This window comes from Rhododendron vialii, chromosome 4a (assembly GCF_030253575.1).
Source record: "Rhododendron vialii isolate Sample 1 chromosome 4a, ASM3025357v1".
Taxonomy (NCBI): Eukaryota; Viridiplantae; Streptophyta; class Magnoliopsida; order Ericales; family Ericaceae; genus Rhododendron; species Rhododendron vialii.
This window is the reverse complement of record NC_080560.1, coordinates 14962741-14988052: the sequence shown is the minus strand read 5'-3', so window position 1 is coordinate 14988052 and position 25312 is coordinate 14962741. Positions and strand designations below refer to the sequence as shown.

Sequence of the window (25312 nt, the reverse complement as noted above, 5' to 3'; positions counted from 1 at the left end):
CTTCTATTGTCAAATTATTATAAAGTAAAAAGCAATTTTAAAAGGAGAAAGATGTAATTAAACTTCCCAAAAGTACGATTTCAATGTACTAGATGAAAATTGGAATTAATAATTGTAGCCCTAAGAGATCATCATACGATACCTAAGACCCCTGATCGTTACATCGTTATATTATAGTACATACACAATTTATTTTTTAAATTGAACCCAATTACTTATGCTCTTCTCAACATATGTACCAACCAATTGAATATTTTTTTGGCACGCTTGTTTGATTGTATATGAGCATTATATTCAAATTAATATGCAAATATCCGGTGTCGAACTTGGGACCTAGGGACCCTGTAGTGAGCAAGTCATTGCAAGAGTATAGTGATCATCCTGACCGTCTGTTTCTTCGATCGATGGTTCAGATTCGTTGTTAACTTTTACCGGTCAAGTTATCTTTAATCGATAAAAGATAACAAATATATCTAATCTATTGATTGTCGAAATAAACAGCTCAAGTTGCGCACTGCAAGCGACGCTACAGGGTCCCCGCTATGCTAACTTGGACATATTGTCACGGATAGGAACAAAATTCCATGAAAGTGTGGTATGATTAATCTAAGCACTATTAATTTGGTGGGATTTCATAGCGAGACAGCTGAAGCCCAAACATAAATAATGATCAATCAATATCCTAGTATAATTGCCATTATAAACCACTATGAGCACACAAGTTCTGAAACAAATTCCTCAATATTCTTATCAGAGCTTCCACCTTTATCCATTGCCTCTTTAGCCAATTCTTTCCACCTACCTGCATTCCTTCTGAGCTCATCCCTTCTCTCTCCCTCCATTACTTCTTCAATCCTCAACACTACCTCTTCTCTGGTGATAATTCCCTTGTCATTGACCTTAACCCTAACCCCTGCATCCCAAACATCCACAATGTACTTTGCATTTGTTGTTTGATCCGTCCACTGCGGCATCACCACCATCGGCACTCCCAAGCTCATGGCTTCCAAGGTGGAGTTCCACCCGCAGTGAGTCAGGAAACACCCCACAGCTTGGTGGGACAAAACCTGAAGCTGCGGACACCAATTCACGACCAGACCTGTTTGGGATACATTTGTAAATCGTTGCAGAACATTGTAAACTTGGATTAGAAAAGCAATAAAACAAAAAGGCGGTTGAATTTGAAGTGCATGGGTTAAAAAGCACGTTGATAGATCTAGTAGCACAAGCTAAGAGAAGAGGAGAAAGAATTTGGTCTAAATACGATATCGTCATTCGATGACAATGTTAAAAACTAAATACGATAATTTCTCATTGTGTCTTCATAATTTGGATGGTTCTTCATATATAAAGAATCAAAATTGATCCTTCATTTTGAAGAAAGGAAATGAAGAATGGTTTTTTGGTCTAAATACGAGAGTATCAAATGAAGAATGGTAGGAGAGAACGCATTCTTCATTTTAAAGATTCGGACAACGATTCTGAAAGAATGAAGGTATTTGTTGGCGAAGCTCTAAGCCTCTAGCCAGACCAGGCTTACATTTCAAAAAGAATTTCGCAACAAGAAAAATGAAAATCAATTTTGCGTTTCCATAAACAAAATACAGAGTAACCAAAACAAAAAAAAAACAGACCTTTCTCCGATGTCTCGGAGATGAAGTTGCAGGGTAGCTTACTCTCTTCCGAAGCCCTGACTACCCACAAGAAGTTTTCATTGCTGTTCTTCAGACCCATTGCAAGTTCCTCCATTTGAGACCCTCCCACAGTGGCTATGCTCCCAAAGGAAGCATAAACGACTGAGGATTTTTCCTTTGTGTCTAGCCACTTCATGCAAGCTTCGGCACTTGGGTGGAAGAGACTGAGGCCATAATATTTGTCATCCTCCAGCTGCTTGTCTAAGTATACTGAAGGAATTGTTGGTCCTACTGTCTTGATCATAGGCCATTGACTTGCCATCCAATTCAGTACCTAGCAGAACCAAATTCTGTTTTAGCCTACTGGGAGAAAGCTGATGAAAATCTAATTAGCATCAGTAAATCCATTTTTCTCTTTGTGATTGTTGCTTCCAAAACTACCAAAAAGAGAACACATACATATAGACTAGACCTCGTTCATATTTAAGAAAAGTAGTTCTCGACAAAAATTTCGCAAAGTGGAATATATTCTCAGCGAAGGCTATAATTTACATGTTCCAATTATGGTTTGGGTTCCAAGTGGGACTACAGCCTACTACGGCTCAAAATTGGACCCAAACACACACCTCCGAGTTTAATAGTTCATCAATCTGACTGCATTTGAAATAACTTGATATGAATTTTCTTAGAACCAAATTTGAAAATAGAAGGAAGGGTAACTTGTTTATCCATTCGAGCCCATTTGAATTAATCTTTTAACGTACAAAAAACTGTTTTCAAAAACAATACTGAACTAGATCCCCCCCCCCCCAAAAAAAACACAATTCCAACAAACACATACCTCTTCTTCCAGCTTATCAAAAGTGTTCACCAGCAGCCAATCTGCTTTCTGAAAATTTGAGAATTGGTTCACCATTTGGCTCAAAAAAACCGGATACAAATCCGTATCCGGTATGAGAGACGGCAAATCCCCAATCTCCATCACCGGCATCGCAGGCATAGAAAACGACGTTGTTCCCAAACGATCCTCAATCTTCAAATTCCCCTCATAATAATGATAGTACAGCGCCGAAACAGCGCACGCCTGAGTAAAAAAAGCGGCCCCTTTGATCCCTAATTTCCTTGCCACGTCGAGGCAGAACGGCATGATCGCATCGTAAACGAGGGCTATCGGGGGGTCGCCGGCGGAAACAAATTTCCCGGCGAGGTTTACGAGGTTTTGCGAAATGTTGTCGATGAAGCGGCCGAGGTGGGCTTGGATGACGTAGGTGAGATCGGCTTCGTCAAAGCCGTCAGAAATGGGCTCGATTTCGATGGAGGCACCGCAAGGTTGGAGGTGCATGGATTTGGCGACAGAAGTGATGGTGATGATTGTGATTCTGAGGCCCCTTGAGGCTAAGCGCTTTGAGAATTGGAGGACTGGGTTTATGTGACCTTGTGCTGGGAATGGAAAGACTAGAATATGTGGTTTTTTACGGGCCATTTCTCCTACTCCTACTCCTCCTCCTCCTCAGAATGTAAAGGCGAAGAACAAGTCCATTAAGTAAGAGAAGGAAGCGCTCTGCTTGCGTGGGGATCAAGGCGGCGGCCGGATATTTTTATCTTTTTGCGTGGGGATCAAGGCGGCTGGATATTTTATCGGATGTCTCCATAGAAATTTAAAAGGCTAGACTGAGAGAACCGTAATCAATCAATACACTTGTAGTATGAGGTTAGCCACTTATGTGGCATTTGTTCCGAAAATACCCCTGAATTCAAACTTTTCTGGGCTCCTTTAATGGGGTTAATTTGGTCTATCCACGTATTTCCCATTTTTATGACCGAGAAGTTGGCAAGCAGAACACGTGTCTCGTTTTTAAAACCCAGGAGTTGGCACGCAGAACATGTGTCTCGTTTTTAATGGATGAATTCAAATGCAAGTAAACAGAATTCGAAAAAGAGCCTTTAACGGGATAATGAGTTTTAGAGAAGCAAATAGATCAGGGCCGGCCCTAGACATAGACCCAATAGGCGGTCGCCTTGGGGCTCCTGTTTTCGGCCCAACTGTAGAGCTCCAAAATTCTGGAATATGTTAAAAATTATGTATATACAAATTTCTACAAACCGACAATTGTAGCTCTGGGGGTAAGTTCTTTGCTCTCTCACCATAAGGTCGAGAGTTCGATCCTCACTCCTTTCTTTTTCACGGACAATTGTTCAAGTTTGGCCAAACAAACATACTTTAAGACCGCCTTTTTAGGACTCGAACACGCGACTTAAGGGTACCCTATGCTTCGCGCACCTGCCAATGAGCCACTGGTACATTTAAGTTTCTCTTATCGAACAATCTATATAATATCTATATAATCTATATAATATGGGAGCGTGGTTTATATTTTCCACCGTTGGATTGGAAATACAATACTAACTGAAATCAAAATACATACCATCTTTTAATTCATACCTTTTATGGAAATACAATTCTCACCAAAATCAATCATTTGATTTGGAAATACATACCATCTTTTTAATTACGGAAATCTCTTTCAATACATACCTTCTTTTTGAAGGAAAAAAAACATGCCTTTTACATGTCTTTGAATCAATCAATGCCTTTTCATAACCGAAATCCTTTATTTTATTGATTAATTTTCTAGAAATTAGTGACTAATTATGGTAATCTACAATTAATGAAGTTATCCTAATCCTAATGCTATAATCAGCCAAAATTTGAATTAAAAATAATGAATACACGTTATGGTAATCTACTTGATTATCTCCAAAATTGGAATTCATCCTAATCTTCAGGAAATTTACAGATAGTAGAGCTAGCGATACATTTGGAAAGAATGAAAATTTAGAAAAAGGATGAAAGGTAACCTAAAATTGATGTTTCCTTATTAATCTTATTCTGATTTCTTATTTCCGAATTTTAGAAAGGAAATCAAAGGTAAATAGAAAGGAAACAATATATGGCTCTTAATATGGTAGATTTACATATTTCCTTTCTCTGTCTTTGAATTTTAGAAGGCAAAGCAAAGTTTAAACAAAGAAAAAAAATGAGATATATTCTCTGAAAAATGGGGGAGAGAGGGGTTCGTGTTTATTCTTCATTTTTTTACCGGAAAATCAAAATCGGTTAGTGTTTTCATTTTTTTTTAAAATGAAAACACTAAACAATTTCATTAACCCTGTTTTATTGGTTTAGCTGTTGGTGATCGTCCTTTAGTCGCAAACAGTGTCATGGAAGGACTTCAAGGTTATGCGATTAGATATCAAAAAGCCATTGAATATTGCAATTTCGCAACTGCAGAGAACTTTTGAATTCAACATATTTCAATTATCTCTGTTTTGAATGTATGTTTTCTCTTCCTTACATTTGGTTAGGTACTGGTAAATTCCTAGGGGGTGAATCAAAATTCTGGTTTCTTTAACTCTAATTTGGACAACTATGCTCCTACAATCGTTATGATTGTCTGTGATTGTGATGTCATAGAATTTGATTAGCTCATTTTTTTTTCGAAACCAGAAAAACAAGCAAACTCGATTGTGGTACATACAAAATTTTGGCCATCAAACTTGGTTATGATTGGATTTTTCCCGTTTCAATAATGCATGCCATCAAATAAGTGGAATAGATATGCATTGTGGCCCAAATCCAAGGGTACATAATGTGGTTGAAATCGCTTCTATAGAAGACTACAAGTGTGGTTTCTTCTATTGTTATTTCCATCCTTTCATATATATATATATATATATATAGTCCGGTTCCCTTGAGGGATCCCGCACGGGCTTACCGTGCGGGACTCCCATTTCCCGATCGAATTGGGACGATCCGAGCCGCTCAAAGTGATCAGAACGTGATTTTAAGGGTACCCATTAGAAATCAGCAAAAAAAATGATCGGAAAGGGCTTGATCCGAGCAGTTTTTTATTGAACGGTTCAGTAAAAACTGCTCGGATCAAGCCCTTCCAGATCATTTTTTTTGCTGATTTCTCGCGGGTACCCTTAAAATCACGTTTTGAACACATTGAGCTGCTCGGATCGTCGCAATTCGATCGGAAAAGGGGAGGTCCGCACGGTAGACTGGTAAAGGATCCCTCATTGGATCCGTGGTGTGTGTGTATATATATATATACCTCTTTTGTTGTAGGCAATGAGATGCAAAAAAGTGAAATGGGAGAAAAGATAAGGTCGCATCAGTTACTTCCGTCAACAACACCAAATGGGCTGCTGCAATTTTTACCTCCTTGAAGACTTTTTTTTCTTTTCTTTGAGAAGGTAGATACATGTACCAAAAGCTTCATGTCAAGTGATAGTGGTTAATCCAACAGTGATTATTGAGGTCGATGACTCTAGATACTGTTGTCTATCTCGACAATAGTTTTTTGTGGTGTTTGTTGAATAGTTTCTATTGCCAATTGTTATGCCTTTGGTATAAAAGGATATCACTTTTTGTTAGGAACTTCCAAACGATCTTATGACTAGATGAGATCGTTCATGAAACCAACTAGAATCTACTGCAAAAGCAACATACTTTTCAATCCTTCTATAGTGTAGCTGGGAAAAAAAATTACTTTTTCATGTTGTGCTTTGTGGATTTAAAATTGAATACTCTATCATAAAGTTCTTTTCTTGGAATTCTAATCTTGCCACATTTTCCTCATTTTCTCAATCTTTCCTTGGAAGTCTAATCATGCTACAATCATTGTTATGAGGCTAACTGCTCAGTCTCCTATTTTGTGGTTTGTAGCTTCTCATATTTGTTCTTTTTTGGTTGGTTGCACTCCACGGTGCAAGAAGATATCCCTTTATTTGAAGAGAAAAATTTTGTTGGTCAGTTGAACTAGGAGGTCTAGTTAGATTGTTATTTACTCGCCCATTAGTTTTGATACTTTTGAACATTTTTTTTAACGAAAATCCTATTGGTACCGATGGTACCGTAGGGAAAATGCACCGACGGCCACCGAACGGCCGTCTCCGGCCACCGGACGGCCGATCCGAGCCGTCCAAAAATTTTAAAAAATAAAACCGAGTGGGCTTTCGCGAGAATCAATGGCATCCGAGGTGTGTAGGGTACTTGATCCGAGCACCCCTTTTTCGTGTATATACTCGTATATACATATATAGACGAAAAAGGGGTGCTCGGATCAAGTACCCTACACACCTCAGATGCCATTGATTCTCCCACAGCCCCACTCGGTTTTGTTTTTTAAAATTTTTGGACAGCTTGGATCGGCCGTCTGATGGCCGGAGACGGCCGTCCGGTGGCCGTTGGTGCATTTTCTCTACGGTACCATCGGTACCAATAGCAGTACTCTTTTTTTAATCCAAGTGTTGTATCTTAACTTTCAGACTTCTTACTTTAGTTCTTTATGCTTTCCTCTTCATTTGATTTTATCATGAACAAGCTCTATTTCACCACAAAAAAGGGAAGAAAAATAGAAAGTGGATGGTTTTATTCATTTTTACGCACTATTTCTATTATCCATTCCTAAACTTCATTTAATTTTCAGGACTAAGATTACTTGGTTCTGAAAGTAGTTCGACTTTCATTGTTACATGCACAGATATGGATGAGGAAACGAATTAACGAATTAACAATGGCTGCGACTGCCACCGAAATGTTTTGATGGTTGAAATTGTATTTAGGAGCGGAAACAATATTGCACCATTCAACCTATTAGTCCAAAAATAACATATTTTGATTTTGATCATTAACTTTCTTCTTACTTTTTGGGTATACTTTGTTAATTGGACATTGGTCTCTAGATTTTCTGAAACTTTAATTGGGAGTTGTCGGGTTTGATTTGTATTTCATATGTGAACCAAGGGTTTCTTATTCCATGAATGATGATTTCTACTTTCTTTTTTTTGAAACTTTAATTTGGAGTTATCGATTTTGTTGGTGTTTCATCTCCAAAGCAAAGGTTTCCTAATCTGTTAAGTTAGTTTTCATCAATTAACAATTGAGAGTTGCTGATTATTACTTCCTATCTTATTATTGAGCGTAAATGCTGAAGAATATGCTAGAGTTATTGTTTTTCGCAGAGTTGAAATTGTTGGATTGAGGTTGAGATATTGCATATGCAAGCACGTAATGATTTGCATTTGCTGATTGCTCAAGCCGCGGGCATGTGCTAGTTAATTTATATAGAAAAGATGGGAGACCCCATTTTCTAACATCACCTAGGGCTTCGAAAATCTCAGGGCCGGGCCTCAAATAGATCAATTGTTAGATACTCTAGGAGTATCATGTGACATTGCTGTATGCTACTCCCCACAAATAAAAGAATATCACCACACAATTTGGGTTACTCCTTACCTTGACCATCCAACAAAAATAAACAATAATATCTCTACCGCATGATTTGTCGCAATGTAAACGGTTAGAAAACAATGTAGGCAACGTTGTGTTCCAAGATCATTGAATAATTACTCAAGGAAACGTTTGAGTCCAACTGAATTTGGCATGAATTTGAGTTATGGAGTGGGATTGGATTAAAGATTATTTTACTCAGATTATTGAATTCAAACAAAGAGTTAGGACAGGAGTCACTGGACCCGAGTTTCTAGTACTCCTGGCGGCTTTAGGGCCCGTTTGATAACCTGATTGGGGGTTGGGTTGGGAGTATGAATCCCATGGGTCTCACAGTACCTTGTTTGTTTGCACATTTGAGGTCGGGATTGGGGAGCCCAAGGGACTAGCAATCCTGTCATTGGGGGTATTGGGAATCCTCTCTTGGACATGGGATTGGTAGTCCAGTCCATACTCCTCCAATGTGAAAAGACAAAGATAGCCTTGCTTAAATCATCTAATGACCAAAATACCTGCAGCTTATAGCCTTGTTTTATCTCTTTTTTCAAAAGTATTTTTTTTTTCATTTTTTGATTATTTTCTGAAAAATTGGTTTGATCCAAAAAATATCCATCCAAAAATTAAATCAGTTTTGCATAAGGGCAAAAACGGAAATGTATACTATCAATTAGGGCTGCTCGCGGTCCGGTTCGGTTCGGATTTCTAGGAATCCGAGGACCGAACCGCTAGTCACGGTTTTTACAAAATGAAATCCGTGTCCGGATCAAAAGTCCTACGGTCCGGTTCCAATCCAATCCGTGACTCGCAGATCGGTTACGGTTTTGTCCACGGATTTTAGCAAAAATAAAGCTCAAACATATATCCCACAATAAAAGGGAAGAAGGTTACATTCAGAATTAAGTTTAACACCACCAGAAAATACTTGTTACATAAACTACCAAAAGCTTACTTTAGAAATCAAATTCAAAAGAATCTAAAACACTAGTAGAATTGTATCATTATAGTACATTACATAACATAAAATAATCGGAAAAGAAACAAACTATTAAAACTCAACTAGGGTTACCCGTAATTTATACGAAAAAACTACAATTTACTCCTTATATTTTATGTACATACATTCTATCTCATTATTAAGATAAAATACTAAAATTGGTGGAAAAAAGTGTTAACATTACTAACAATTTATTATATAAATACACACACACACACACACACACACACACACACACATATATATATATATATTATTTATATAAAATAAATATCTCACAGTCCGGTTCGGTTAATCCATGGTTTCATAATGAAAATCCGTGGGCCGAACCGCGAGTCACGGTTTTCTAATTTTTTAATCCATGTCCGGACCAGTAATCCACGGACAAAATCCAAAATGTACGGATCGGTTCGGTTCAGACCGGTTTCATGGTTCACTAGATTTTTTGAGCAGCCCTACTATCAATCCAATCCTATCTCATGTGAAACAAATATGATATTAATAATCTCATCATCTAATCTCATCTCAAACAAACATACTCATCACCAATCCCTTCTCATTACCAATCCCAATCCTAATCTCATCTTCTTACGAATCCCAACTATCTATTACCGTTATCAAACGGATTAGAGAAAAGTTGAACTGTTACCTATATTTCGGTGTTTGTATTTATCTTAAGCAGACATTGAGGAGAAGAATGAGATATCAAGGATGACCTTTGACCTTTTCTGATAATAAGGTGTCATGCTAAACCTTACCCTAACCACCTGACTCAAAAAGTTAACATCAAATTATACAGTAACTAGCCAAAATTTGTTATATATCATTGCTTTTTCAACGTTGCCCACCGATGTGGGACATGAGGTCTCACAATCTCCCAGCAACCTTCCCTAGTCCATGGTGTGGCACTTATCTCTGTACAACACATTTGTGTACTCATACTAGATTTTAGAGGTGGCCCCCATCATGTAGACCGAGGTTGTGCTCTGATACCAACTGTAACGACCTGCGCCAGCTGACCTGCTAACCTTTAGCCTGACCACGTGGTTCAAAAGGTTAATCTCAAGTTATACAGTAGCTGGTCGCGTTTTCGTATATAATATCTTTACTTTACTTTTTTCCCCGATGTGGGACAGACAACCTTTGATCTCCTTTTTGATAATCATGTGTCCTAGTTAGCTTGCCCATAACTCGACTAATCATGAAAAATCAATCTCACCATCCACTCGCGCAGGCCCATTTAAAGACAAAACAAAACTCTGTATAGACCGGCTCCAAAAAAGTTAATAACACCTGGGAGATTTTGAATATGAAACCTTAGGATGAAACAAACTCCTAAGTTCCAAGCCTAGACCACCATACCAACCAGTTGAGGTTAAAAGGTGCCCTATGATCTCAATGACAACGTCTGATCTCTTCTGCTTATTAGCGGTTGGGAGAAATAGGCGTGGATCAATTTTAGAGAGAAAATTAAAAGCAAAGAAGCGAATGTGAAATTCTCTTGTAAAAAACTATTTATGTATACCATTAAATAGTCGAGGATTAGTCAATGTGCACACAAGCTGCTCCAGACATCTAGTTATCAGGAGGAAAAAAAAAAACCCTCATGAATTACCATGTGAAGTTCTTGTCTAGTACTACCAAAAAGTTCTTTACATGTTTTTAATCGTATTACAATGTTAAGGTACCTCGCAGCTCTCAGGCAGAAGAACCTCATGCTATATCACCAATTCTTCTTGTCAACTGCTTCGCTTCAAATTAAACGAAGCATTCAAAGGAATATGGATGAGATGGCAAGAAAGGTTTTATAAGAGATGCCAAGGGTCAACTGGAGCACTCACCAGCGTACCATAGCGGCTGCTTTAATGGCCTCTTCAGACCCTTCATGGATTGATTGATAGGGACTCCAACTTGCAGGGGAGCCGAGGATTCACGTGCTGACCACCAAAATTGGATACTTCATTCGTGGGTTCATTTGCCGCAACAATGCATCAGTTCACCGTGCAAGGCTCTCAAACCATCACTGAGGATGGCATGCCAGCTTCTCCCTGTTCAAACACCTCATTATGGATCTTGCATTCGTTTTAGGATGGAAAATGCAAGGAATATCTGGTAACAATGTGTAAGAGTATAATCGGCAATTTGACAGCAAAAGCAATAAAAAATCCAATATAGAATATTATTTCCAATGCCACAGGATACGATTAGACATTAAAATGTTTTGTATATGCATCCCCTACCTTTGACTAGAGGTGGATAGTATAGCATTTTAACAGCATACAGCTGCTTTGTGTAATACTACATCAAACCAGTTGGACCTAAAGAAATCTCAAACATACTAAAATAAATCAGCAAGAGAAAGAAACCACATAAGGTTCTACTGCTACAGTTCATCAAATAAAATCAGAACATAAGCCAATGAGGCCCTTCTATCCTCTTTTACCAAAACTGAGCATCCAACTCCCCTACCAAAATACGAAAGTGGTTTTCCACTTTAATCCCAGCAGTTCCCCTTAAGTTAGAAATTGGCCGTTTCTTTGACAACTTCATTTAGTTCCCCAACCAGGTGAACTGTTATGTAAGGCCTTACCAGTGGACTAGACGACCAATTCAAAGAAGAAATTGAGATGCAGGAAATTGGACTAAGCATCTCTATCTGCATGCAGATGAAGAGTCCCATTACATCATCATGAATCCTACCTTCCTGGGCAATCCATACTAATCCTAAGTTGAGAGATGTAGTCAAGAACGTAACCTCACATGGGAGTTAGGACTAGCTCAGTATGTCTCCTCCAGAATATCAATGCTGGATCTGTATTACTTGTCAATTTCCTCCCTCCTGCCAAGTGCCAACCAATAAGGTCTAGAACTTGGAACTTAATTAAACCTCAACATGCTCTCTTTTCGACCAAGCATCCCTCAACTTCCAACTCTTATGCCACATCCATCTACTTCCGCGTCTCAAAAAGCATAGAATATATAACCGCTCTCCTATAAATCTGCTAGCATGTTTATAGTGTGTGCTAGAGGACTGTCAAGATAAATTTTCCGAAATTGGGTGTTAGGAATTTAGGATAACTGAAAAGGGATTACTGCTTTCTAGGATCAAAATCCTAAAAGCCATTATGCTTGAAGAACTCTATTATCAACTTCACAATTTCCACACTAGGCAGAAGAGCTGGACGCACCAAAGGCGCATTGAAATCGAAAAAAGAAAAGGCCGGGAAACCTAACGTACACCTTCCTTTTTAATAGAAGTATAACACTACCAAATTTAATCATATACCCTTCTGCAAAGTGAAAAGTTGAAACAAAATCATTCATAAAACATACAGCTAGTGATTAGGCCCCCGCTAGTGGAATGGGGGATTGCCCATAGGGCTGTAAACAAGCCGAACGGAGACGAATATAAGAATGTCCAGATTTGTTCGTTAAGTTTTCAGCGAACTCTAACTCAAGCTTGAACTCAAAAAAAATGTAACGAGCTTGACTTAGGCCCTCGATGAAAATGTAACGAGCTCGAGCTTGCCTAAGTTTGAGTCCAATTTGAACTTGGTCACAAGCTTTGACGAGCCAAAAATATAAGGTACTTATGCTCACATATAAGTCTAGAGCTGCAAATAAAATTTATTACGTATGTAAAAAAGTTCATACATAGATCATATGAAAAGAAGATATACATAAATACAACCATATCAGTTTATACATTCACAAGTTATATAAGTTAATACATATTCAAGTTTATATATAAAATTCTCATGATATCTATATACTCCAAGTTCGCAAGCGTAATTGAGCCGAATAGTTCGTTCAGTAAACGAATTGAACTCGAACGAGCCTTCAACGAGTCGAGGCTCGAACAATTCACGAACGGCTCGATTCATTCGCAGCCCTAGGGATTGGCCCCCATAGATTATGAAGAAAATCGAAAGATATAGTCATATAGATGACAATGAAGAAACCGAAAAAAGCTCTGTCGCTAACATTATGTGCATCTAGATCTCGACAGAAGCCAACAATTTAATCCTGCCACAAGCAAGTTCATGAATCGAACCATGTATTGTTCACTATGAACATTGAAGTAGTTCATATATAGGAGAGATGAGGAAAGAATCACACATAAAAAACGAGGTACCTCAGACATAAAAAAAGTAGCATTACACAGGTTCAAAATTGAGGTACCAGAAAATTAGGTCAGGATTTTCAGATAGGAAGACGACATAAACAAACCCTAACCGATTTCGCCAACTCAACCGGAAGTTGCCGGCTTTAACCGCCGATCAGTTTCCGTTCAGATCGAATCAGCAGCTGGTATCATTTCCACGCGACCGAGGGAGAATCACAACCCTGACAAACGAGACGCGCTCTAAGCAGGAAAATGGAAATCCCCATGAAAAAAGTTTAACGATATGCATATATATGTTTGTGTGTATGTACGTAGGACTCGGTGGATAAGGGTATCTTTTGGTTTGGTTTTATGTTGCCATACATAAAACGGTTGTGGAGGGTAGGTTTGCTGGGGGAGTTGTTACAGAGACGCCGTGGCAGACGTATTTGTCAGGATTGTAATTCTCCTTCGATCGGATGTGAAAAACAATATCAATCGATAACTCGGACATCCCGCCGCAGCTGAGGAAATGGATGAATCGCATCGTAATTGCCATCCTCTTGGGTGATTTTATAGTGGTGGTCAGTGGCGGTCCTAACTTTCTTTTGGTCACTTCACCTTCCTAAAATTGCAATGGAAGGGTTTCATAATTGGGGGTCCCATTGTTGGAGGATTTTTTTTTAGATAAATGTTATTTTGAGTTTGGTTTATTGGACCATCACCGGTCCATACCGAAATCTAAATTTGAGTAAAAATACCCAAAACACAACTCCACTCTTTCACCAAATGTCATACCAAAATGAGTTTTTTACTCGACTTTTTCACAAAAATTAGATGACAACCAAATCCTTCACCAAATTTTAAGTAGCTATATTTTTTGTGGTAGGCGGCGGTGGTTGCCAAATCTAGAGTTTACAGAGAGAGAGAGTGAGTGTGTATGGCTATATCAAGCGGCGAAGGTGGGTCAATGTCGACGACAACGACGACAGCGACCTGGTGATGGAGGCAACTGGGATTTTGGTGGCGGACGTTGGCAATGATGGTGGTAAATGGATTGGATTTAAGTAAAAGACGGGCTTATGACTGGACGGACGGCTCCATACCAAATCAAACTTTTATCCCAAAAAAATTATACTCTTAGGGCATCCACAATATAATAATCAAAAGTGAATAATTAAAATTTGTCACATCAGATTTTGATTATTTATTTAGAGATTGTTAAAATTAGCAATGTCAAGTCCCATATTTTTTATTTTTAGCTCGTGATTAAAATGAGCTGGCAAAAATTCAAATCTAACGGTCAATTTTTTCTTTCTGAATCTAATGGTTTACATTAAATGACATTCTAGTAAAATAAGTGAAAGTGGAGAGCATTTATTAAAATTCATAGAGTGATCAATCTCTATTAATATTATAAAACAAAAGGGTGTGGGGGCAAGTTATTGGAACGATTTAGATTCATTTGATCCAAAGGCTGTAGCACATTATTCCACTTCCTGGTTAAGTGCCCATGGTTTTCACTTAAATCACACAACTGATATCCCCTTCCAAACCAGGATGCGTAGTGCCGTAGGCACGGGTTAGCACTAGTATTGTTAAATGCACAACCACTTGCCAAAGTGGAGAGTGAGTTTCACTTTCCCATAATAGTTGTACTTGATTGAGAAAATGTGGGGACCATTAAATTTGGTTATTGGCAAAATGTTGCTAGTTTTTATTATCCAAAGGCCAAAATTTAATGAGTTGCTAAGAGGTTGCTAAGTTTGATTATTGCATTGTGAGCACTTTTTTTAGCACACATTGCTAATTTTAGCAACTCTTTTGTTTTGATTATTACATTGTGGATGCTCTAAAGCCATCCATAGTGGTACAATCAAAAGTCAATTATTTTTAAAGTTAACAATGTTTGTGCAAAAGATGGCTTACAATGGTATAATCAAACTTTACAACATCCTTAGAAATAATCAAATTTTTGGCTTTGGATAACCAAAACTAGCAACATTTTTCAATAATCAAAAACATTTTTAAGCTTTGGATAACCAATTTTAGGCAGTGGACCCCTTATTTTGGTTATGGACTAGAAGCGACCACTGTGAACCTCAACATTGGTAAGCTTAGCAATCTCTTAAATGAATAATCAAAAAAATGATGTGGCAACTTTTGGTTATCTATTTTTGACCATATCATTGTGGACCCCTACCAATCACGACACGTACTGAATATTGTCAAAGCCCACCCTCGTAGGAAAATCCTCACAGAGGATTTGGATCCCTCTTCTTAAACCCAAATAAAATTAAGTTTACGATTCAGATTAAATATGCATTAGGATATAAAATACCACAAGTATGAAATATACAATACCAATATAACTCCGACCATAATTAATCTGGTGGGTTATATCCTGTGAACATATATCTTCCCTATTACTTCCGCCAAAACAAACGAGGATTTAGCTTTTGTCTATTCAATTTATGATCATGCAATATTCATTTCAAATTTATCGATTTCACAGATGATACAAATTATTGGATAGAACTCACCATTGAAAACCGGCTTACAAGAGAAGGGTGCCCAAGAGTTGAGCTTATATGCACATGGTCAAGCTCATACTTAGCCGATATGGGACATTGGGATCGTAACAATTTCACAGGCAGGCAATAGAGAGAGGAACAGTTTCATGTTCTTCATTAGACTTCATGGTATCTTACAACAATAAGAAATTAAGGTGGATGCGTGTTGTGGAACAAGAACCGTTTGGATAAAAGGGAAATCCTATTTTCCCATCCTAATAGCGTTTATTTGGATCTCAATATGAAATCCTATTTTCTTGTAAGAACAGTTCGAAAAGGGAAAACTCCAAAGATTGCTTTAAAGTCAGATTCTCGCGTTGACCCTTCCGTGAATCAGAACCGGGGGAAGGTGAGAGGAAAAGGGCTCTTCGTATAATTTCCTCTCTGTTATCTGTTCTCTCTCTTCCATATTTTATTTCTTAGTTTCTAATGTTTTCTCCCTCAAAATATTTCAAAACAAATCATAGACGTGAAAAAAATATTTCTCCCTTGTCAGTGTTAAAAAGTTAGAGGAAAAATCTCCATCCACTTAAAAAAGAAAAATCATAGATTGACAAAAAAACATCAAGTTAACATTAATTAAGAAACCAGCATGTAGCTTTATTACAGAGACGCAACAACGAGAAATCCCCCTCACCCCCTCCCTACAACACAAAATGCGCCTACCGACAAACCAGAATCACCCATCACCCTAACAAAACTAATACATGCTTGAAAATACCCAAATACACAAATACAGGATTGAAAATGCCCCCCTTTGACATTGGTGACACAAATAGAATGCTAATTTATTCCCCCTCCTACCCTAGAAGAAACTACTTAAACTTGGATTTCAATTGGCCATTTATACATCTCCTCTTCAGGGACCGGGATCGCAAAGGTCAGTAACCCAGTAGCAGGTTCGTACTCGAAATCCACATCATTATTGCCCACTTTGCATTTCAGTGGGACTTGGGAAGAGTAAGCACCGAAACGGCCACATCCCCTCGCTTTGAGTGATATTGTCGCAGTTGGAGATCGGTTTCTGCTGAGAGAAGTGGACAGCTCAGAATGAACCTCACCATCAAAGTGCTCGGGTTTCTTGTCGGAGGCCAAATGGACTTCAAACTGCTCCACAGCCCCACCGGAGTTGAACATGTTTAGCAGGCCTATTGGTGCAAAAGAAATGTTGGCAGCGATTTCCTGTGCAATAGATTGATGGAATGGAGTTATGTTTCTATTCCAATGAATGCATAAGGGGAACCAAATGTAATGAAACAAATTTGTTAAAAGACCCACCTTTAGAGGGCAGAAGTGGTAGAGTTCATATTCAAGAACTTTGAGTGTCACCGGCAGTGAAGCACCTTTTGGTAGCCGGATTACCTCCCCTGAAATCCACAGCACATTGTAAGCTTGAGAAAATATTTTTGATATTCCAATAAATTAACATCACGAGTTTAGGTCATAATTAGATACTTCAAAGTTGAGCATCCAATAAATCAGTCACAATTGTCACGCCCAAGTTTGAGAAAAAAAAGAGAGTCAGATCTTAAGAAGTTAAAAACTTTATACTCGAACAATCAATAAGGAGGATGCCAAGTATCAATAGTCATATATAGTTTGCATATTGTCTTCAGTTTTGTGTGAACAATAAATTACTGAAACTTCAACACCATCTTCAGGTTTAAGGGCATGTTTCCCAAACAAGTTTTTCTGTTCGTCCGGAAAATGGGAACAGTGAACAAAAAATGTAGACAACACTTGACAAATGCACATGCTAACCATATGAAAATAAGCAATTTAAAGAGTAATGTTACCTGATTTATGGGCGTAAACCACAGTTTCCCCATTCCAATCTGGCCCTGCAACTCGAGCGAGGGCATCAACATCAGTGGCTTGCACGGAACCAGTGAGGGTACCGGGAGATGTATCATGGATACGGGTCGACTTCACAACCTTGCACCAACCAGCACCTTGGCAGTTGAACACACCAACCACACCCGTGCATTTGTTCACATTCCAAATTTTAAGCAAGCTGCAGAACAGGGACAATTAAATCATTTCTTCATTTTGTACAAGAGTATGACATCATACACACAAGGAAAGTGGCTAAAGGTTTGGACCTCCAACCTCTCCTATGAGACTGTTGAAGTGATCCCACTTGACCTACAGGTCTTTGGAATCGACAATATCCACCTTTTTAATGCAACGTTAGTTTTACAAACTCTCTTAAGGTATATAGACTCTTCTAAATGATTTAAGTACCCGTGTCGGATAGTCGTCACTTGGCATTCAAGTTAACCATCAACTTGTGCATAAAACAAGTATTATTTGTGAAATGGTCCACAACACCTTGTACATATTAAATATCTCACAACATAAAAGATGGTGCGAGGAAACAAGAATTAGATAGAATCTGATTTAGATACGTGCCAACACCCAACGTCAGTGAGTCGGTGACCATGTAACATATATAGCAAATGACATGATGAACAAGTATTATAGAAGCATGGTTAAGAAATCTAAACCTGATTCCATCTCTTGCTGGATCAACAAAAAGGCAGTCACGGGTAGGCCTGCCCGGTAATTGGGATCGAAGAACCGATCCATCAGGAAGGACAATCTTCTTTAAAAGCTCAAAGTTGTGATTCCCAGGCTTGTCACTAACCAATAATCAACAGGTTACATATGTCATCAGATCATAACCACTGGCTCACATAATATAAGCTTTGAAAGGAAACAAAGTATGACAAACTCATGAAAATACCTGACATAAATTGGGCAACCTCCAACTGACCGAGCAGCAGCATGGTAATCTGCAGCAGGATGCAGACTCTGGGGGGAAAAAAAAGATGCACTGGTCAATGTTTGGTTTCTCAAAAAAAAAGGAAAAACAACGAAAGGAAAATGAAAAGGGAATTATCTTCCCCTTCTTTGGCTTTAATGAAATGACCAATAAAGAAAAGGGAAAAATGGGAAGCGTGGATAATAAAATAGCTTTCCGCTTGATTTTTGTTGAATTTTCTCCTCACTCCCAACAGGGAACCAAGCATATGAATGCATTGAAGTTAGTTCTTCCCTATCTGTTCAGGAAGTTCCATATATAACCTAGAGACTAACTGAATGAAGTTGTAACTATTAAGCCTGCTATACTTACATGGAACATGTCCCAATCAGGTTGCATAAACTCTCCAAGGAATAGGGAATTGTACGCAACTGAAGAGATGTGGATAGTGTGGGAAGCAGGATCACGAGGGTAGAAATCGTCAGAAGCTCTTACTATAGCAGTCTGCTTGGCACTGTACAGCCCATCAGTATTATGACACATACAAGCAATGCAACCATTATCCGGGAAATTCCGTGCGATAGAGGCCTCAAGGGCCTGATGATAGGCCCGGGTTAGAGAAACCCTGCCACCATGGCCTGCCCCTAGGGTTTCAATGATGTTCTGGACATCGACCTTTACTCCATCGACTCCACAAGAGGCTAGGTAGGCATGAAGTTCATTGTAGAAGTTGAAAACCTTCTTAGGGTGCACTAGACCGAGTCCATGCACTGCGAGACTGTCCATGACTATGTCTGGTTGGTTGCCTAGTACACCAGGAGATTGAACTGGATAAGCCAAAGCGGTATCGTAGTGCTCCATCCCAGCAGCGGCAGGCTTAACCCCTCCCCAGTAACCGGCTAAAGCATGCCATACATAGACGTTCCTGTGACAGTTACAAAAGAAACAATAGGGGATTTGTAAGTGCAAATTGGAATACTTCCCTCGAACAATGTGTGCAGATGTTCTTCTAACAGTTTTTTTCCCCCCATTTCTTACTTGTGATGAGAAACCATTGACATTGCAACAACACAACTTTTGCGGAATTTAAACTAAAAATTTACCAAATAGTATGCAACATGTGTTGTTATGTACTGACAGAATCAACAAATGGTTAAAATGAAATTAAACCAAATTTGACCAAGAAAATTAAAAAATGCAACCAAACAATTAGTCCCTAGATTCTAAAAATGGTAGCTTTCATTTTACAACAAGGGACACAAATGAAAGAAAGGTTTGCAGCTAATCACAAGCAACTCAGGAGGAAGAGTGGGGAACAAAAAAACAAGAAGATTACAAGCAGCACTAAATTTGGCCACTTACTTCACATTGTGGCGTTGCTTGGCTTCATCGACGACGATTTTTAGGCCCGGGACCTGGTCATTGCTCTTTCCATTCTTTTGGAATTTCTCATTCTCTTTTATTCCCGTCAGTCTGTTAGCAAACCTGCAAGATCAATTTTGTGACAGACAACTACCTGTTAGCTTGCATGCCTTGCATGCTAAAACTGGAAGCATTGCAGCGAGTCAGCAAAAATACATATATCAGATAAAGACTTTTTTATCATTGGTGAGTTAGTTTGTTCAATCATAAGCTAACACTCTTGCACCATGACTTATCCATGCCAACTCTAGCACAATTTTCCACACACCCTAACTTTGCAATGCCTCGTATAGTATCGAATGGAATAGTGTCATATCTGGATGAAATCAAATAGCCAGCATTATCAAAGAAAGCTGACTTAGATGCACTATAATCCTCTTCCCGTTTTCATTTGCTTTACGAATGACACAATCAAGCCCATTATCCTTGGGTACAGATTTCAGAACTCCTACTTAGATCTTTGATCAGTGTACAACATTAACCAAACCAGCTTTTTTCCCAAAACAGGGCACACCCTCCCATATGACATACTAATAGAACTATTCCTTTTGTTTTTGGGCCCCCATCCCTCTCGAAACCTCTGTAATCTTTTTCACATAGGGAGTCATCTGAATCTCTAGCTACCAGAACTAAAACCACAACTCAGCACACCACGATGTAACCGTAACCTATCAAGGGAGAGCAAGAGTGGAAGTATCTTACTGTGCTCCTTCTTGCACAACACAATTGCTGTCCTTTGCTTCAGCGCCAATCTGTTGCCAACCATCATCTATGATAAGGAACCGTGGAGGAGTACCTCCCTCTGCCAAGCTGCAATAATAGTCATAGAATACCTAAGTATCTAGGATATACAAATAATTACTCCAAGATTCAAAAGAACCTCAAGGACCTCATCCTTCCATAATTGAAATCTAAAGTAGTTCGGCATGATTCAAAATCTTACCTTTTAAGGCCTTCCTCAACACCCTCGGCTGTGACATCCGTATAAAAAGCATCCCATGTGCACCAGCCAAACCAGTCTACGAAAGAAGGCAACTACATACAAACACCACAAAGATCACATAATCCATTTCGAAATACAAAACCCCATAGTTTTACGTGTAGACATCCTCACCTTCTTTTCCTCACGATGGCGTAAAGTTTGCATGTGCTTTTCCACAGCTCTGTTTCATGACAAAAGCATTACTGAGTAAATAGGGTAAAGTATTCACGCATAAAAGAAGTTTTAACAGTGCAAAGGTAAACAGTTGATTGAACATAAAGGCTAGTCTAGGTTTCAGATTTTTTCAAGAAACCAACAAATCCTTGTTGCTCAATGAAACCAGACCATGAAAAGAAAAAACATTAAAGGGAGAAAACTTACTTTACAGACTGGTAGATGACCTCAAAGGGGTTGGTCCCAGCGTGCATATAGACAAGGTAAAGTCCTTGGTTGGTTTCAACAGCACTATCCCCTGCAAATAGAATCACACCAACAAAACACAATGTCGTTTCGGTTCTCTAGGAACTCAGTTGTTTCTACTTTTTCTTTCCCGAAAGGTCTATAATCTCCATTAGTTTGATTCATTCGAATGGAAGTGTGATTGATTCATTTCTCCAACGTGGTTGTGTACGCATTAACAACAGCTCCACCCCACCGTATTGCACGGTTCTTCGTTACTGATAGCCGGGATGGGACTGGCTTAATGGAAGACATGCCTTAAGAATTACACCATTTACGTTTGATGGCCATGATCTACTCACCACTCTCAAGGCAAATCTCAAGTTCATTCTTCTCGTTTCCCTGGAGAACAGCACGGAACTGGCCTTCAAGAAGAGGAAGGAAGACAGTATATATGGTTGGGGAATCATCATGCTCCTCCTCATTGGTCTCTTTGCTCTCCACAAGCAGGAATTGTGTTTCAAGAGGAATATCCTTCCCACATGTCCCCATCCTCTGAGTCATCCACCATAGCTTGAAGCGGAAACAACACATGAATCGGAGACCCCTGTTACAGAGAAGTAATTAAAAAAAAAAAAATCTGAAAAATGTGTTCCTCGTTCACACAAACTGAATGACCACCTCAAGCCAAAATTGACTCAACTATAACACACTGACTCAAGCAGATGTCATGGATTCCATAGTATATGAAGTGAAAACATGCAGTGACACAGTAATCTAGCAAGAGAGCAAAACAAATCCGACTCATCTTGATTGGTCCTTAATAGTGTTGGATAGGATTTATCACGTTTACAATAACACACATTTTGCAACGTGAGAAGGAAAAATCCAACACTTGTGGATCTATTTAGTGTAGCTGATTATCACATACATCACATATATAAGAGACTAGGAATAACGATCATGCACCAATATGCAACTCAGATTAAAATTATTCAATCAAGAATCATTTTGACCTAACATGTGTGATGAATCTCGTGACAAGTATACCTTTGTTGGTGTCACATATTCACTGGCGAAAAATTTTGCATAAATTTTTGGTTTCTAAATTTTTTGCGCAAGGTTAGACGTTTTTGTCAGCCAGCATAGTTTTTCCTATTTTAACTTTTAGGTCGTGGATGCCGCAAGTTCACAGTTACGGTAAGTAAAGAGAAAATGAACAACGAAATGACATATCTCGGCAGCAGCAAATTCCCTAAGGGCTAAAAGATGAAATTATTTCCACAAGATAACAGTGGCTATAGAAACAAGTTTATTGCTTACTCTAGTACACCCATGGGGAAGACATGGAGGCTTTTGCTATCATCAGCGGTGGCACCAATGAAAGCGCCAGCGACAAGGCCCACACCAGATCCCGGAGTCAGAACAATGTTATCGGGCACACCCTTCAGTATGGTCTTCCCATGAACCACTAGGTTGCCATCATTGACGGAGATCTTAGGAGTAACCGTCATCTTTGCACACTCTACTACTTGCCGACTGTAAACTGCATCGACAAATGAAGTAATAGTCAAAAAATCAGGAACCAGAAAACAAATCGACGCATTTATACCAGATGCTGGATCCAAGAAAGTACAATTACCATAACAACCTGAGCTTGGTTGTCAAAACTATTGGAAGTACAAATCAGGCAACTACTAACATTTTGTGCAAACCATTAATTACTCAAAGTATATGATTCACAGCAGGGAACACAGTATGCATCATTAGTTAAGGAGGAAACTTTAAGGGTTGTTTCATACTATTCCTTAGCAGGGAGGTTACAATTGACAACTTATAAGCTTGTACATCTATTTGGTACTTACTGCCTATCCTGCGCTGTGCCAATATCATCCTAGTTTAGCATAAGCTTACAAGTATTTAACACACCATTGCACCTGCTTACCCTTAGTTGCACGAAGGGGAAGCGGGGACGGGAGCGGGAGTGGGGGCGGGGGCGGGGGCGGGGGAGCGGATGATCATAGAAGTGTGGGAGCGCCGTCGGGAGCGTTTAGGAAAAATTATTTATTTTTATGTATTTTAATGTAGTTAGATGTCAAAAAAGAAATATTATTTTACCACTTAAAATGCAAAACATAAAAATATATATAGTTTTAATATGTGATTCCAGCTGTTCTCCATATCTTAGTTACACAAAGCGAGGGCGGGAGCGGGAGCGGGAGCGGGGGCGGGAGCGGGAGCGGGATCGGTGGTGGAGAATTATAGGAGCTCCTCTTCCGGGACTGGGAGCATTTAAGAATAATACATGAAAATATATAATGCAGGTAAATATTATTATGCGTCAATCATGTCAATTGCAAAGATTGCCTTAGTAACTAAGTAATATTATAGTTATATTATGTAATTGACTAATTGAGCAAATTTAAGTTAATATTTTTCTAATATCTTATCATTACTTTATCTTTTATCTTGCTTGGTATCTTTTATTTTTGTTTCTTTTGGGATTTATATGCCTAAGAGGTTCTATCCTAGTTGGGAGCGGGTTCCTTCTCAACGGGAGCGAGGTTCCTGACTTGGGAGCGCGGGAGCGAGTTTCCGAGATGGATTCGCCACCCACATTGGAGGTTCCTGCAACTAAGTGCTTACCACAAACACGTACCATTACACCTTGTGATGCACCGACACTGACACGGACACCGACACGGGAACACAGGAATTCTAAAAAAATGGGGACACGGGCACAGCGGGAGACACGCCACGTGCTTATTTATTTATATAAATAATTAATTAATTAATTAAGTTTGACACCCATAATTTTTTAAAAATTACAATTTGGCCCCAAAATTTTAAAAAAAATTACAGTTTGACCCCCAAAATTTTCAAAAATTACAGTTTGACCCTTGCTGTGTCCCCATAAGTGTCTCCAGCCGTGTCCCCCTAAAAGATTTATATTAAATTATGGGACACGCCCGTACGTGTCCCCGAGGTGTCCTCGCTGTGTTTCCGTGTCCAACACTGCGATACTTCGACCTCTAGAGGTGTCGGTGCTTCATAGATTTGCACCTATATCATACACACAAGTATGCAATACAATAAAAACACAAGTATATACACATAGTTATAAATCTGCACAGACCCACATAGCGAAGACAGAAATGAGTGTTGCTGAAGAAGTATAGGTATTCTACATACTTTCTTGAAATAATTCAACCTAAGAGTATCTCAAAAACCAAATATGAAATATGAAAATAAGTTTTTGAAATTTTTAGTACCCTTAGCATGCTCTACTAGATACCTCAAACACTAGTGCACTCTTCAAATTCCAAATTTCACCACAGAAGGTAATTTGGTATTTGAAGAAGCTATTCAGAGATAATAATTACGGTAAGAAAACAGAAATAAGATAATATATCACGAAAATTTAAAGATTTGATGGAGTGCACTATAAAATCTCTTCTCTCAAATTATAAAATGAGGTGTACCGAAGTACACTTTTGATGATAAATAAAAAATAGTACTCCGTAACAAACAATAAAGTCAGAAGAGTATGTTGGGGGTGCATTACAAAACATAATTGACAGCACTAGTTAATACAGAGCATAACAGGGGACCATGGCTAAGTTTTAGGCAAATTACCAAGTATACTAGTACTACTCAAAACAGAGCACGTTAGGGGACCACAGTGAGGTTTTAGGCAAATTACCAAGCACACGACTTTTACTATGACAGAGCATATTCCGTTTCAACTTTTGCAAAATCCTTGTATGTCCAAAAGGAAAACAACTCCAAAAAAACACAGAATATTTTCGAAAGGTCCGAAACCGACTAACACGAAAAAAGATTTGGTTCTGAGGAAGTGAAGGACCAAGGAAAAATGTTGGGAAATGGCTAAGATTCATAGACATATCCAGGATAACGACTGAAAAAGGTCAATTAACTTTTCTAGCCGCAGAATGAAGGCTCGCAAATTTCCAGGTATCTCATGGAAAGTTACGATCAACGGAAGAGGGACAGTTCTAGATAGAGAAACCATGTTAGAGATATGTCCAATTAATAGTTTTAGAGAAAGATGAGAGCAGCCCGGACAAATGGGAATAGGATGAATTAGACTTTACACTTAACATTTCTCTTTGAAATTTTA

At 38.8% G+C, this 25312-nt stretch overlaps 2 protein-coding genes and 2 long non-coding RNA genes across 6 annotated transcripts; 1 reads left to right on the top strand and 3 right to left on the bottom strand.

The window, feature by feature from the left end:
• Positions 1–580: 580 nt before the first annotated feature.
• LOC131322710 (mogroside IE synthase-like) lies at positions 581–3185 on the bottom strand. The gene is made up of 3 exons (XM_058354131.1): positions 2476–3185; positions 1635–1968; positions 581–1099 (listed from the first exon to the last, which is right to left on the bottom strand). Exons 1-3 carry the CDS (start codon positions 3115–3117, stop codon positions 708–710), a joined length of 1368 nt encoding a protein of 455 aa, XP_058210114.1. The 5' UTR covers positions 3118–3185; the 3' UTR covers positions 581–707.
• On the top strand, positions 1106–1530 carry LOC131322720 (uncharacterized). The gene is made up of 2 exons (XR_009198934.1): positions 1106–1336; positions 1381–1530. It is a non-coding gene; the product is annotated as an uncharacterized LOC131322720 (long non-coding RNA).
• Positions 3186–9674: 6489 nt separating the features above from the next.
• Positions 9675–13671, bottom strand: LOC131322718 (uncharacterized). 3 transcript variants are annotated; one of them, XR_009198929.1, is made up of 4 exons: positions 11129–13671; positions 10768–11035; positions 10615–10677; positions 9675–10501 (listed from the first exon to the last, which is right to left on the bottom strand). It is a non-coding gene; the product is annotated as an uncharacterized LOC131322718 (long non-coding RNA). The 3 variants fall into 3 exon arrangements; XR_009198930.1 differs by having other exon boundaries at positions 10615–10672; XR_009198928.1 differs by having other exon boundaries at positions 10615–10669; positions 11129–13667.
• A 2483-nt stretch (positions 13672–16154) lies between these two features.
• LOC131324644 (probable galactinol--sucrose galactosyltransferase 2) lies at positions 16155–22717 on the bottom strand. Its single transcript, XM_058356686.1, has 13 exons — positions 22495–22717; positions 21534–21778; positions 21154–21244; positions 20905–20953; positions 20734–20825; positions 20493–20600; positions 19731–19853; positions 18741–19293; positions 18351–18418; positions 18112–18246; positions 17401–17618; positions 16883–16971; positions 16155–16786 (listed from the first exon to the last, which is right to left on the bottom strand). The coding sequence occupies exons 1-13, from the start codon at positions 22683–22685 to the stop codon at positions 16424–16426; spliced, it is 2325 nt and encodes a 774-aa protein (XP_058212669.1). The 5' UTR covers positions 22686–22717; the 3' UTR covers positions 16155–16423.
• Positions 22718–25312: the final 2595 nt, after the last annotated feature.